The 14975-nt window shown below is 56.3% G+C and overlaps 1 protein-coding gene across 6 annotated transcripts in view; it reads left to right on the plus strand.

The window, feature by feature from the left end:
- The first annotated feature begins 2769 nt into the window (after positions 1-2769).
- The window catches only part of PHF2 (PHD finger protein 2), an 89908-nt gene continuing 77702 nt past the window's right edge, over positions 2770-14975 (plus strand). For 2 of the 6 annotated variants that reach the window (XM_045504594.2, XM_045504595.2), the window contains exon 1: positions 8473-8528. In XM_045504594.2, the coding sequence (XP_045360550.2) occupies positions 8488-8528 (41 nt within the window). In that variant the 5' untranslated portion in view covers positions 8473-8487. Of the gene's footprint in view, positions 2875-2983; positions 3285-3558; positions 4036-8472; positions 8529-14975 lie in introns of those variants that run through there. The other 4 variants (XM_074363020.1, XM_045504597.2, XM_074363019.1 and 1 more) reach the window with 4 other exon arrangements.

Here is a 14975-nt window from a genome sequence, read left to right on the forward strand (position 1 = left end):
GGTATGATGCCATTAGAGTAGTCAAATTCATAAAGACAGAAAGTAGAATGGAGGTCACCAGGGGCTGGGGGTAGAGGGTACCTGGGAGTTAGTGTTTAGTGGGGTCAGCATTTCGGTTTGGGAAGAGGGGAAAAAGTTGCAGAGATACGTTATGGTGATGGCTGCATAACGCTGTGAATGTACTAAATGCTACAGAGCTGTGCACTTAAAAGTGGTTAAAATGGTAAATTTTATGTTGTGCATGTTACCACAGTTAAAGAAAAACAAAAACAAACCTCGCACCTGCATTTTGCTGAATAGGTGAGTGAATAAACACATACTGGGAGACGCTGCTTTTCCATTGGGTAATAAGGTGAATAAAATACGTCTTGGCTTCAGACCTACTCACTGCGGGGTGTGCAGTGCTACAGTCATGCTTCGCCAGAGCACCAGGGTGGAGGGGCAGCACGTGGGCCGCGTAGCTGGGGAGCCCACCCCGCTCACCCCTACGGCATGCCAGGATGCTTGCGGTGGGTGGTGAGGTCTTGATGCTTGCATGGATTTCTGGGTGCTGCATCCTGGGGAATGGGGTGAACTTGGGGGATGGGTGTTGAGGCAAGGCGCAGACCACGTGCAGGGGCCACTGAGCGCAGGGCGGCAGAGTTCCAAGGCCATCCCCCACCTTCCTGGGTCCTGATGAGTAAGTTCCCTTCACTCTCCTTCCCCGCCTCACCCCTTCCCGGCTTCTGCTTCCGGGTCAGCTCAGGAGCTCTCCACCTCTGCCCACCCCCCCACCCTGTGCCGGTTTCCCCGGGGCACTGTGGTGCCCAGTCCACTATGTGTGTGGCTGTCTCCCTTCACTGCAATATGAGCCCACAAGACTTGGGGCTGCCAAGTGCACAATCACTACAACACTGCTCAGCAAACACACAGCAGGTGCTCAATATATGCTGAGGTAAATGACTGAGAAAGGGAGGACATAGAGAAAAGGAAGGCTTCCCAATGGGGGACAACTGGGAAATCACAGGGACAAAGCAAAGAGAGGGAAAGAGTCTGGGACCCACACTGAGCCTTATTTTAGTCTGTACTTGGCAGGCAGCCTTGGAAAAGCTTTGAATAACAGGAAAGTATCTCAGTGCTTCCAGATGCAAGTGGACATGGCTGCAGACAGGAGAGCCCTGGAGGGCAGGGAGTGGACGGGGGTCGGGCAGGGTGGCCAGAGCCATCACAGAGGTCAGCAGTGAGACCTGGGGTGGGAGGACGGGCTCCCGTGCCCGTCGTGTGTGCTCAGGGCCTCCTGGGAAGCGACCCAGGGGTGGCAGTGCCCACTCAGGCCCTGGAGAAGTCTGGATTCCTAGCTTGCTCCTTTCTCTTGCCAGCCAGCTGACCTCCCTCACGAGGCATTCAACTGCTCCGAGCCTCAGTTTTCAGTTCTAGAAAATGGTACCAACATGACACCTCTCTGTGACACCTGTCTGCCTACCTATCTCTAAAAGTGGCAGCAGTAACACCTGAGGTGTCAGTGTGAGTGTTGAGAATGTAATAATCACCACCCAGGAGGTATGCTAAGTGCTTCACAAGTACCTGGGTGAGTTCTGAGCTCTGTGAAGAACTAAGCACAGTGTACCGTACCTGGTAAGCAACTGATAAATGCTGGGGCCTGTTATCATTATTTGCAAAGTAAGAAATGGAAGTCTCAGAGATGAGGACTGCTCACAGTCAGGCTGGCTTCCCCTGCACCAGTCAGGTTGGGCTCCTGAAGTTTCTGGCTTCGATGAATGACGAATCGGGGGACGTGGACACTGCTGGTTTAAGTGCTTCGGTACTGCGGTTGGGGGAGGGAACTCGGCAGCGCCCAGGCCAGGCTCTTTGGGCCCCTTTGCAGCCTCTGATCTGCAGGCTGAGCACTGCTTATCTGCACTAATTCACATCAGGGTGGGAATGGTGGACAGTGCTTAATAGATACCCCGTTCCCAGAGCCATCCAGGCTGTCACCAGGAGGAAGGACTCTGGAGAGGAGGGTGACAGCTAGAGTTCAGGTGGGAAGGCCTGATGGTACTCCAGGTGGTGGGCCGCTCACCAAGGTATGAGAGGGTCAGGGAGGGAGATAATCGCTTTTCTTCCTGCTTCCCTCTTCTCCAGACTCTTTTTTCCCCATCCTCACCTTCCTCAGCTTGTCTCTCTCAGCTAAGGTCCTGCCCTCGGCCCTGCCGAGGCTGTGGTTGAGGGGTCACCTATTGGGGGAAGGTGGCCAATAATGTGAGGGCAGATTTTTCACTTAATAGGAAGGAAGACCTCAACTGAGCTGCCTGTAAGTGGAGCAAATGGCCCTTAGCAGCTGCAGGCCTCGGCTGAGGGTCTGTTGAGGATGCTTCTGTGGGGTGAGCTGGACCAGGCTTCCTGCCCCAAGCCTGGAATTCTGTGCTTGTGGTGGCCAGGATCTCCATGAAGATTTTGCTGAGAGTGGGTGGGGAAGACAGACAGAGTGAGGGAGCACAGACAGGTTCCTTACTCCAAGACAGGAGTCAGCTCTGCTCCAGCATCATGAAATGATCATGGATGCTCAAAGAATTCAGCAGCTGGGTAGGGGGCAGGGGAGAGCCTGCTACAGAATGCCTTGGGGAAAGATCCCTCAGAGCCAGGCCCCCTCCCCCTCTCACACACATCAAAGACTCTGACCACCGCAAGTGAGGTAGCGGGACCACTTCAGGGCAAAAGATGCAGGGCCCAGAGCAACACTACCGCACTTTCGGGTCCCCCCTCCTCTTACATCCCTGTGGCCACCAGCAGAGCTCAGCAATCTGGGACACAGACAGGAGACTGGGCCTGCTGCCCTCCCTGCACCTTAGGTCTCCTGGGGGCTCTGACCAGGGCCCTGGGCAGCTCAGATTCCAGGTAACTGCTTTCTCCTTACAGAGCTGACCCGTGCCAGCACGCTCCTGGGTCCCCTGAATTCCGTCCTCCTCTGTGGGCTGAGCATCAGGGGAAGTCCAGAGATCCTGTGAGGGAGGGTGGGCTGTCCCCAGGCAGGAAAGAGGGGTAAGGGAAGTTGTATTCCAGCCAGAAACTCGGTCGGGGAAGGTAGGAGGGAGGAGGGAACAGGAGGAACCCCCCTGGCTGCCCCCTTCCCTGCCGCTGTGTCTGAAGAAAGTTAGAGCCAAGGAGTTGCTCCTCCGGCTTCTGAACCAGGAAGGACGTCCTCCGGGGTCTCACCCCTCACCCAGGAGGTCTCCCAGACCTGTCTTCCCCTTGTACCCTCAGTCCACCTTCTCCTCCGGGGAATCCCTCGGCCCACCTTCTTCCAGGTGAGGGTCTTCCAGCCCACCTTCTTCCCTGGCGGGAGTGCCTAGCCCACCTTCTCCTCTGGAGGGGTCTCGCAGCCCACTTTCTCCCCTGGCACGGTCTCCCCCCGCCCACCTTCTCTCCCTGCAGGTCCCCTGACGCACCTTCTCCTGGAAGGGTCCCCCGGTCCCTCTTCTCCCCCAGCAGGGTTCCCTGGCCCACCTTCTCCCTCGCCGGGGTACCCCGGCCCGCCTTCCCCGCTGTCCCCGGCCCGCCTTCCCGCGGCTGGAGCGGCGGCCCAGGCTGGCGGGCGGAGGCGGCGCCACCCGGGGCGCTGACGTAGAGGCCGCTCGGCGGCCGGGGGTCCCTTCGGTGGGGCCGCGGCTCCCCGCCCGCCGCCCCCGCGCGTCCATTCCCTTTTGTGTCCCGCGCGCGGCCCGTCCCCCGCGCACACTCGCGCCCTGCGCCCCGCGGGCCGGCGGGCGGCTCCCGGCGCGGCCCTGCACCGCGCGCCCTGCTTTGTGTGGACGCGCCGGCCGGGTGCGCGCGGGCTGTCGTGCGCCCCCGGCCCCGTCCCCGGCCCCGGCCCCGGCTCCGGCCCCCGCCCGGCCCGGCCCGCCCGGCCCGACCCGGGAGCGCAGCGCGGGCCGAGGGGCGGGCGGGCGGCGCGGCGAACATGGCGACGGTGCCCGTGTACTGCGTCTGCCGGCTCCCCTACGACGTTACCCGCTTCATGATCGAGTGCGACGCCTGCAAGGACTGGTTCCACGGCAGGTGAGCGCACAGCCGCCCGCCTCCGGCCCCGGCTCGGGCCCCCCAGCTCCCGGCTCCCGGCCCCCCGGGCCCCAGCCCGGCCGGGTGAGCGCCCCGCAGGCCCCCGCCCGCCGCCTCCCGGCGGCCGCGCGCCCTTTTGTGCCCGGGGCGGGGGCTGAGGCCGGGCGGGCGCCCCTCGCCGCCGCCGCGCACAAAGCGGGCCCGCGGGGGGCGGCGGGCGGGGGCCGGGCAGGGAAGTTGGGGCGCCGGGGCCGGCCGGGCCGACTGACAGCGGGGCCGCGGAGGCCGGGCTCCCGAGGCCCAGGCCCGGCGCCCGGCGCCTCCCCCGCGAAGTTGCAGGAACTTTCCCCGCGCGGGCCCCGGAGAGGCGCGAGTGGCGGGCTCGGACGCTGGCGGGGCTGGGACGGACGTGGGGCCCGGCCAGGTGGCGGCCGGCGCGCCCACCCTCCGCCGCGGTCCGGAGCTCCGGGACCTCGTCCCGGCGGCCGGGACCCCATCCTGGCCCCCGCGGGGCTCGCGGAGCCAGCCGGCCTGCGCTTCCCCCGGTGGGAGTGTGTGTGACAGAACGGTGTCTGTGTGTGTGTGTGGGTGGGTGGGGGGTGCTGTGGCTTTGCTGCCTCCTCCCTGGCTTTCCCCGCTGCCCTCCTGTCTGTTGCAGACCACAGGCCCACCCGGGTTTTCACTTGACCTTACGCTCTCGGAGGAAGGTGGGGTAGGGGGAGATACAGCTTGGTCTTTGCCCGTGACCATGACCTGGCCCTGCGCCGAGTTTTCAAAAGCCCGAGGCCCCTTCCCACCCAGAAGTAAGTGGAGGAGGAGGAAGAGGAGGTGACACTGGTGCCCAGACTGCTCCAACAGGTTCTCATGTGTTCGGGCCTCAGCAGGACCCGCCAGGGGCTGGCCGGGGCAGTGTGCCCTCCTAGGTTCCAGTCTTAAACGCAGCCGGGCTGGGGGCAAGAGACAGAGGTCTGGGATGGTAGGTGGTCCCTCGTCCCCCAAAGAGGAGAACCTCCCCCTGGTTTTAACTGTGGATGGGCCAGTGGCCCTTAAACGTGGGCTGTGGTGTCTAGTCCTGCCAGTTTACATGTGGGCAGCCAGGCAGCTAGATGTGACAGGGCCGGCTCAGGTTGGCAGCGCCAGGCCTGAGTCCCCGGGGCTCAGTGCCTGTGACAGGGACCCCAGGGGGAAGGGGCTGGGGATGCACGGGGCAGGGACACCCACTGGAATCTCCTGGGCCTCTTGGGCTGCTTTCCTGTGGCTGTCCAGGGCTGCGGAGACCCCAAAGAGCAGCGGTGCCTGGAGCGTGAACCCTAGGCTCTGCCCAGAACAGTGCTGCTATGCACACCCACCAGCTGGCATCCTTTCAGAGTTCATGGCTGGATCAAGGGTGAGAGCTGCTATATGATCTTTCATGGCTCCATGGTTGCAGAGATGCTGAGAAGCTGGCCTTGAGTGCTCTGACAGTGGTGGGGCCTCTCCCTCCTCCCCCACCCCCACCCCGGACCTGCAAGAGCTCCCTAGGTACCCAGGCTGGAGGAGTGTGAGGGCCTGGGGGGACCCTTGTCTGGCTGCTCACGGGTCCTCTCCCCTGGATTGAGAAGGCAAGGCCGGTTCTGAGCTAGACTTTGAGAAGAGGGTAGGGAGTGGGAGGAGTGGAGGGGGTAGAGGGAGTCCCAGGAATGAAGGGCAGGCAGGGGAAGGGGGCTGAGGGCTGGCCTGAGGGTCTGGTGGCATTTGCCGGATTGGCTTAGGCAGAGGCAGGGAGAAGGATGCATCCTGGCACCTTAAAGGGCATGTTTTGGGGAGGTCTTGTTTCCTTGTTTCTTGTTTCTCATGTGAGGTCTTGATCTGGTCTGACACAGGCACAGATCACTTGATCAGCGCAGATTCACGTCCACCTATGTGGGGTCGCTCCGGGGTCTGTGCTTCCCCCCTGCCATGGGGCACATCTTTTCTGCATCTAATCAGGGGTCCCTTGTGGAAATGAGCCTTGAGGCCGGAACGCCTTCTGGAGTCCCTAGTCCCCTGCACGGCTCAGAGGAGGTGCTGTGATGGGGCGACTCAGGGTCAGGGATTGGGACTTTTGTGGGCGAGGCTGGGCAAGGCCACGTGTGGCCCCCACAGCCCTGGGCAGACCCCCCTTGGCTGTGCCAGGAAGGTGTGTGACGTGATCCACATGTTTCCTGACCTCCAGATACTCCCAGATGGATGACCCTTCACTCCAGATCCCTGTACACCAGTATTGTTGTTTACTTCACGTTCAACAGCTCGAGTCACTTTTAAAAAGTTTAAAGACTTTTTATTTTGAGAGATTTTTAGACCTACAGAAGAGTTGCAAAAATGGTATAGTTTCCCTAGACCCCACATCTTCCGTCCCCTGAAGTTAAGGGTCTTATCAAATTATGCTGTAAGCATGGAAACTGAGGCAGAAGCCTTAGCTTAGTGCTGCTAACCAAGCTCTGGGCCTCGGGCAGGCTTGCTTAGTTCCAGGACCCCACGTTGCATTTCACTCTCATGTCTCCTTCCTCTCCTGAATATTTCTTAAAGAAGGAAACTTCGTATCATTCCCTGAAATAGAATATTAGTATAACTTGCCGTAGACAGTACCTGTAAAAATAAACATAGCTGTTAAAGTAACAGGCTCCCTCTTGTGACCCATCACATTCCTCCAGCGCACCTCATTTTGGGGGGATTGGAAGGGGATCTCTGACACTCACAGTGGCCAGGCCTTTGCTGGGAGGACTCCGGCAGCGTCGCCAGCCGAGAACGTGGTTGGGGCAGCCTCTTTCTAGGGGCAGAGCCTGCTCACAGCCTGCGCCCACCTATGCAGGAAGCCTCGGGTACCCTGACCACCCCTCCTTGCGTTCCCCAGGGAGGCCTCTCCGCCGCGCGGCGCTGGAACGCAGTCAGCCAGGTGTTCCTCCCCATCTTGACTGTGGCTGGTCACTCTTGGGGCTGGGGTACCGTGTCAGCCCAGCCTGCCTTCACTGGCACTCGCTACTGCGTTGCCTGGGAATTGCCTTTGACTAGGAAGGGATGGATTTTCTGGCCACTTGTCCTCAGAGCTGTCTCATCTGTGTATTTGGCAGGAAAGTGTGGCACTACTTGGGACTGGGGACTTTCCTCCCCAGTTAGGGTGCCACAAAGCCACACAGGCCAAAAACGAAGTGGCTTCTCATTCCTGTGTCTTCTGCCAGACCCCGTGTGTCCCTCCACCCCTGCCTTCTGCAAGGCGCCTGGCTGTGGACCAGTCACTCTGGGGAATGGTCTGGGCGTCTCGCCTTGTCACCAGCTCTGTCTGTTGTGGGAAACAGGAATGATTCTGTTAAAGGGTCAGATATCCTAAATCTTCCTGGCCCTCTTTAACTTCCTGTTGTATCGAACCTGAAGGGTTTTTGGAAGCATAATCAGTAAAGTTGATTTGAAAAGGTCTGAAAGCTGAAGGTGCTGTGCAAGGCCTTCAGTGGTGGAAGTTTGGTTTATTCTGTGTGGGTGCAGTGCTGGCTGTGGGGGTTCCTGGGGTAATAAGGCGGGTCCCTTGCCTCTTACAGGGTTTTTTTCTATGGGAGTCAGACTTGTGGATGGGGAGCTCCATGCCAGCCTGGGGAGCCCTGTGAGAGCCCTGAGGAAGCAGCGTGTGGGAGCAGGAGGCTGCACCAGGGATGGCCTGCGGGGTGGCCGGGAGGTGAGAGCCACGCTGGGGGCTCAGCAGAGCAGTGGTGGGAGGGCACTGAGGGTTTGACAGGGTCTCTCTGGCTGCTGTGGGCACAGTTGGAGAAGGGAGCGGGGACAGGAGCCACTGTCCAGGAGAGAGGTGACAGGCAGGACCTGGGGGTGAGGACTGGGATGGGGAGAAAGGGTGAAATTCTGCAGGTATTCAGGAGGTGATCTGACAAGCCTTGCCTGGTGTGGATCCCCTCTGATTCCTGTGTGTCCATCCACCCATCCGGGCTCCACCTGCCCTCCCCAGCAGGGCCCTGTCTCTGTGCCCACGTCCCCCAGGACTGGTTGGCCGTTGCTGGCTCTTGCCATGTCTTTCACCACACTCAGCCTTAAGCTTCTTGGGGCAGAGCCTCTTCCCGGGCCCTCGGCCCTCACGGGTGCCCAGTACCACAGAGTGGGACTCATGCATGGCTCTGTTGGCCAGCGGAGTGTGTGCACTTTTGAAGGGGAAGGTGGGACCACCAGGAATCAGGCCTCAACATCACAGTCTGGGTGATCAGATCTGACAACTAAGTCCTCAAGCCTGGATTCCCTGAATACTGCGGGGAGCGCCATTCACATGGAGATGGAAACGTGGCTTGTTTGACGTGTCTCGAAATAACGATTCATTACTTTTTAATGAAGAATTCTCACTGTGTGAGTTTAAGAAGTTCCAGAGGAGGATGGGGGAATGTCCTGCCAACTTACAGAGGGCAGAGCAGATGTCTCCTGTCCATCGATCCTCTCCAAATGAGATGTCTAAAGGGAAGCGATTTGGAGTCGAACTCATGGTAATCACCAGAATGTTTGCTTTTATTGAAAATTTTGGCCTGGAAATGTACTTGGTGTGAGCCTCTGCACTGCCCACGTTTTGTGGGGGGCTACTTTGGCTCAGGGGCCGTTGCAGATGGTCTGAGATCCGCAAAGGCTTGGGGTGCTTGGCGCGGACCCTGCCACTCCCGGGGGCCCCATCCTCTGGGGCCATCCCCCCGCCTCTGTGCTTGTGGCACCTGGCCATGTGGCAGGGCCTTTTTCCAAAAGAATGAGGAGAGTTGCTGTTGGGAGTGAGTATCGGCCAGAAAATAATGTTCCGTGACGGAGCATGCGAGAAGACTCTAACTCCTAAGATTCCGGTGTGAGTAAAGCAAAGCCATCAGTTGACTTCTGAACGACTGATGTGAGTAATGGCGCTGCAGGGCTCGCGCTCGGGCTGGCCTGTGTGGTGTCAGGATTCACAGCCGTCCTCTTCCCTGCTTCCCACCGTGACCTGGGTGGTGGGCCGGGCGGGCCACCTTGTCCTCCCACTGCTGGCAGAGGTGGACACCCCTCCGCCAGGTGCAGGGGGGAAGTGGTGTCTGGCTTCTTCTGGCTCACAACCAGATGCTGACAACCCCGTTCCTGTCCATGGTTTCGAAATTGCAACGTGAATGGAAACACCTTCTCAGGAGGAAGGTCCCATCCGGTGCCAAGTAGGGAAGCTGGACCCTCTGCATCTCAGGTGTGCCCAGTGTCCTGCTGGCCTCGCACTTAGAGTTGTGTCTCCATCTCTGTACTTGTCCTTCTCTGTCTCGCTCCATCTCCATTCCGCCACGCTTCTTGGTTCTCAGCTTTATGGCTTGGTGGGAAGTGAGCTTAACCGTGCTCTTTGCAGTGGGGCTTGGCCCTGTGCTTTAGGGTGTAGGGTCTTTTCACTTCCCCCCGAAGTGCGGGTCATCCGTGGAAAAATATCTGTGAAAAGACATAGTTAGAATTTCAGCCACTGACTGGCTTTGACCTCAGAGCGTAAGAACTGAAGGTCCTTGTGGGGTTTGTCCAGGCAAATGGAGAAGCCAGCCTTTCATCTTTTTAAAAAAATTTACATCCCATAAAATTAACCAATTTAACAGTCTATAGCATTGAGTGCATTCAGAATGTTTTGCAGCCATCACCTCTGTCTAGCTCCCAGATATTTTTATCACCCTAAAAGTAAACCCATTAAACAACTTTCCCCTCCCTCCTCCCCCGAGCCTTGGACAACCACCCGTCTGTGGACTTACCTATTCTGGACATTTCGTATGAATGGAGCCATACCGTATGTAACCTTTTGTGTCTGGCTTCTTTCACTTAGCATAATGTTTTTTAGGTTCATCCATGTTGTGGCGTGGATGAGAGCTTCACTGATTTTTTATGGCTGAATAATACTCCATTGTAAGGATATATCACAGTTTGTACATCCATTCCTCTGTTTATGGGCGTTTGGGCTTTTTCCAGCTGTGGCTATTTTCATTTGTGCTGGTGTGAACATTTGTGTACAGATGTTTGTTTAAAGACCTGTTTTCAATTTGGGGGGACTTGCTGGGTCATGTGGTCACTCTCTGTTTAACTTTTTGAGTAACCAGCAAACTGTTTTCCACAGCGCTGCACCATTTTACATTCTTCCCACTGATGTGGGAGCAATCTGATTTCTCCTCGTTCTTACCAACACTTGTTACTTTCCGTCTTTTAAATTATGGATGTACTAGTGGGTGGTATCTCATAATGGATTTTGTTTTGCATTTTCCTCATGGCTGACGACGTTGAGTGTGTTTTCATGTGCTTGTTGTCCATTTGTATGTCTTTTTTAACAAATGTCTGTTGAAACAGTGCTCATTTTTAAATTGATCTATTTTTTTATTGTTGAATTGTGAACAGCTCTTTATATATTCTGGACACTAGACCCTTATCAGATACAACATTTCAACATATTGTTTTATGTCTGTGGTAATGCCCATTGATGCACAAACATTTTTAATTTTGATGAAGTCCAATTTATCTTTTTCTTATGTTGCTTGTGCTTTTTGTGTCCTATCTAAGAATCCATTGCCAAATCTGAGGTCATGAAGATTTACTCCCTTGATTTCTTCTAGGAGTTTTATAATTTTAGCTCTGATATTTAGTGTTTGATTTATTCTCAGTTAATTTTTGTGTATGATTTGAGATGGGGATCCAACTTCTTTTGTCTGCATGTGGATATCCAGTTGTCCTAGCACCATTTGCTGAAAAGACTGTTCTTTCCCTATTGAAAATCGTGGTAGCCTCATTGAAAATCATTTGACCATATACCACGAGGATTTGATTCTGGACTCTATTCCATTCCTTTTGTGGATTTATGTCTATCTTTATGCCAGTGCCGCACTGTTTTGATTACCGTAGCTTTGTAGTAAGCTTTGAAATCAGGAAATGTGAGACCTCCAACCTTGATCTTTTTAAAAAAAAATGTTGTTTTGACTTTCGGGGGCTCTTTGCAATTCCATGTGAATTTGAAGATTGGCTTCTTCATTTCTGCGATAAGGGCTATTGGCATTTCAGCAGGGATTGTATTGAATCTGTAGATTATTTTGGGTAGTATTGACATCTTAAAATTACATCTTCCGATGCAGGAGCATGAGATGTCTTTCCATTTATTTAGATGTAGGTTTTCCCTGATTTCATTCAACAACGTTTGGTAGTTTTCAGTGTACAGGTTTTTTATTTCTTGATTAAGTTTATTACTCGGTATTTCATTCCTTTGGATGCAATTGTGGGTTGTTTTTGTGATTTCCTTTTTGTATTGTTCATTGCTGGTACTTTTATCCTTTCTATTAAAAAAAGAAAAGATCACCTTTTAACGTGTGGCAGCTGAGTTTCCAGAACCAGACACGTGAGGGGTGCAGGTGTTCATGCCCGTGCGGGATGTCACACACCCAGCTGCAGGCCTGTGGGTGCTCTGTGTCCAGAGTGTGTCTGCAGGCCCGGGGAGGGGGTGCTGCTCTCGTTTTTAATCATCAGTGTTTGCCGAGCCTTGCGTCTGCCACATCCTGGGCTAGGCATTTTCCATACATTGTGTCCGGGGCTCCTTCCTGTATTGTCTCTGTTGCCTTCACCCTGACCATCGAGGAAGCCGCAGTGGAGGAGGTCAGGGCCGGCTGCTGGGCACGTACTGCGTGTGCTCTTACTGACCTTCCCACTGCCCTTGAGGGGCTGGGTGGTGGTGGGCTGTTCTGATCGGGAGGGGAGCAACCTGAGGCTGAGGAGATCAGCTTGCTGAGGTCAACATGACGGACAGGACGGCAGCAGTGTGTTTGTCCTGGGTCTCCCCCGACCGGCGCCCTTTCATTGATGTGAGTGATGGGGGAGCGGTGCCCAGGGCCCCGGAAGTCAGGCAGGTCATGGCAGATGCGAACCTGCAGGACGGGTCAGCACTACTCCTGAGCTGAGCAGGCGTGAGGGCAGTGGATAAGCCCCTGGGACAGTAGTCCAGGCTGCTGACTAAGCCGCGAGCCGTATGCTGGAGTGGGCCTCATCCCCGGGAAGCTCTGGGCGCAGTCTCTGGCTGTGTGCATCTGGGGCTGGGTCCCTCAAGTGGGGTGCCATTTCATGCTTCACATGGATGTGCGGGCTGGGCCTCATTTCTTCTTGTACCCGACACACCGTGGGCTGCGTGATAAGTGTGCGTGGCTACACAGGCCTTGGGAGTGCCCTGGGGCCAGGTCTGAGCCCACAGAGGCCTCCCCTGGGGCAGCCAGCCTGGGGCTCGGAGCCCTAACCCTCTGTGGCCGGAACCCCAGACTGACGTATGACTAGCCCAGCTGCATGAACTCTGATACCCAAAAAATCTTGTAACTTTTTGACTTTGCCACACATCTTGCCCATCCCGTAGAAACCCTGCCAAAGCAGAGTCTGGGTGTGATTCTCTGGGAAGCTGGGCTGAGGGCGGTGAGAAAGTGCTGTCCCAGGGAGGGCACAGGGGCCCTTCCCTGCCTGGGGCCCGTCTCACCGTCCTCCTGGGCTGTCTTGCCATTGACTGGAGAGGACACAGATTTGAGGGGTTCAGTCCCTATCTCCTGGAGAAGAGACTGAGGCCTGGGGTCGTGGTGCATGGTGACTGTTAGCATCCTGGAATAATCCAAAGCTGCAGCCTGAGCCGGTCTGCCTCCCAGAGGAGCGAGGCCCAGGGAGGCGTGCAGCAGGGCTTCCTGAGAGCCCCCCAGGCCCTGTGGGGAGGGGGTCCCACAGTGTCCCACGAAGCAACAAGAGGCCTTGCATCGGAGCAGGAGGTGGGTTCTCACCAAACATCCTTCTGCTGATGTTTGCAAACTCCAGGATTAGTTACCATTGGTGCTTGTGGGGTCTCTTCTCTGCAAAGTCTAACACAACTCTGGCTAAGCTCCCAGCTGTTTTTGGAGCTACAGCGTGTAAAAAAAAGGGGCGCGCAGGTGGGTGAGGGGTGTTTGCTGCCATTTGTTTGCTCCCAGCATAAGACACTTTTCTGTCATCCTCTAATTCCTTCAGCAGCTTCCTGAGGGCATCAACAGTCTGGCCCAGAGAGGGCCAGCAGCTGGCCTGGGTCACCCACTAAGTGGCACATGGGGCTTTGCCACTCTGCCCGCCCCTTGGGAAGTTTGGAGTCAGCCGGGCACTGCTTCTTCCCTGAGCTGCGTCCGTGCTGTTGGAGGATGGAAGCGTCAGGTGCTCATTGGCCTCGTTGATTCTCATGGTACCATGTCATCACGGTGACCTTTCGATCCCAGTCTGGGTGCTGGTGTTGCCGGCCCCCACCTGAGCCCAGCACTGCCCACGGGCCTCTCCAGCATCCGCTTCCACAGCCTGGGCCCCCTGTCTGCCAGGGCCCCTCCCACCTGCCCACTGAGCAGGCGCCAGGCATTTGCCTTCTGGTCCCTGGCTCCTATGTGGAGGTGGACGGGTGAGCCTGGGGGTGGCCCCCTAAGTGCAGGCAGGATGTGTGAGGGTGGGGCCGTGTCATATCGTGGGGCCCCCTTCTCTGAGCCGTAGCTAGGTGTGGGACTAGGGCTCTGAGGACCTTTTACCGAAGTTCTGCCTCAAAGGACAGGTACAAATGCTTTTCCCCCGTGTCCTCAGCCCAGTTCTGCCCAGCCTTGTGCCACGTGGTCCTCTGCTGGCCTTGCGGTGCCCCTTCCCAACTCCCATAGCCACCTCCCCACCCCCGACTCTCTCAAACCTCTAGGGCCTGAAGGCAGTGCTGGCAGTGGCTGAAAGGATTCAGTTCAGGGAATCCCTCTGGCCATCTGGGCACGGGTGAGGGAGACGCTTTGGAGCAGGGAGCCGTGAAGCCACTTTCCCAGGGTCCCCCATGCTGTGCCCCAGTCCTGCCCATCCGTGCCCTTCTCCAGCTCGCCAGGGCGCGGGGTTCCTTTCCTTTCCTCCACAGACGATGTGACCCTCTAGAATAGAAGGTGGGTGTTGGTGGGACCAGAGAACCCCATGTGGTTCTGCTCCTGCACACACTCGGTGGCCACGCTCCGGAGGTGCAGCCCTGTGTGACTTCCGTCTGCGGAGCAGCCATCCCGGCCTCCAGTGCTGGATTAAAGCTTGGAGAAGGAAGCAGACAGATTTGCATTCAATTTGAGAAAAGACTTTCTAATAATTGAAACTGGCCCCAAACCCGACACGTCTGGGGAAATAGTCTTTACGTTAGATCAGGGTTTCTCAGCCTGGCTCTGTGGACACTGGGGCTAGAAAATTCTTTGCTGTGCGGGATGTGGAGCAGTGTCCCTGGCCTCTGCCTGCTAATCCAGTAGCACCCGCCCCCCCAGCTGTGACAGCAAAAGTGCCTCCAGGCATGGCCAGTGTCCCCTGGGGGGATAGCTGCCCCCAGTTGAGAATAAGAGGTGACTGAACTTCGTGGAAAATGGAGTTTCTGACCCCTTTTCTTTTCTTATATTTATTTATTGTGATAAAGAATAACTGCATTTTATTCACTTGAAAGTGGTTAATTGAATGAATTTGCAAATGGAACACTAGGACATGTTTTTTCAAAAAAGAGCATTAAAGAATATGTAGTGAAAAACTTGTCTTCTCCCTGGAACCAAATCATTTGCAGCGTCTTAAGAAAAACTCCAGAGAGATTTCTGTTTATACAACATTTGTGTCGCACAGCCACCCCCTCTCCCTTTCCCCAGGCGCACGGGAGCGCGCTGCCTGGGACGCGGCCCCCACCCCGGACTCCCTCGTGCGGGTGCCCCGGGGTGCTTCCTCCCGTCTCCTGTCTCCTGGTTGGCGTCTAGCTTGCTCCTCCTCTCGAGCTATGCAGTTTCGCACAGGGAGCACCCTGTTGCATCCAGTTATGTGTGTGTACACGTGACTTTTATCTGGCAGATAAATTCCAAGACACAAAGGTGCCGAGTTGAAGGGGGCAGCATTTCAGGTTTTAAAATTGTCCGCTAGGTTGTACCAATTTCTGAACTTTTTGATCTTTTGTC

This window comes from Camelus bactrianus, chromosome 4 (assembly GCF_048773025.1).
Source record: "Camelus bactrianus isolate YW-2024 breed Bactrian camel chromosome 4, ASM4877302v1, whole genome shotgun sequence".
Classification (NCBI taxonomy): Eukaryota; Metazoa; Chordata; class Mammalia; order Artiodactyla; family Camelidae; genus Camelus; species Camelus bactrianus.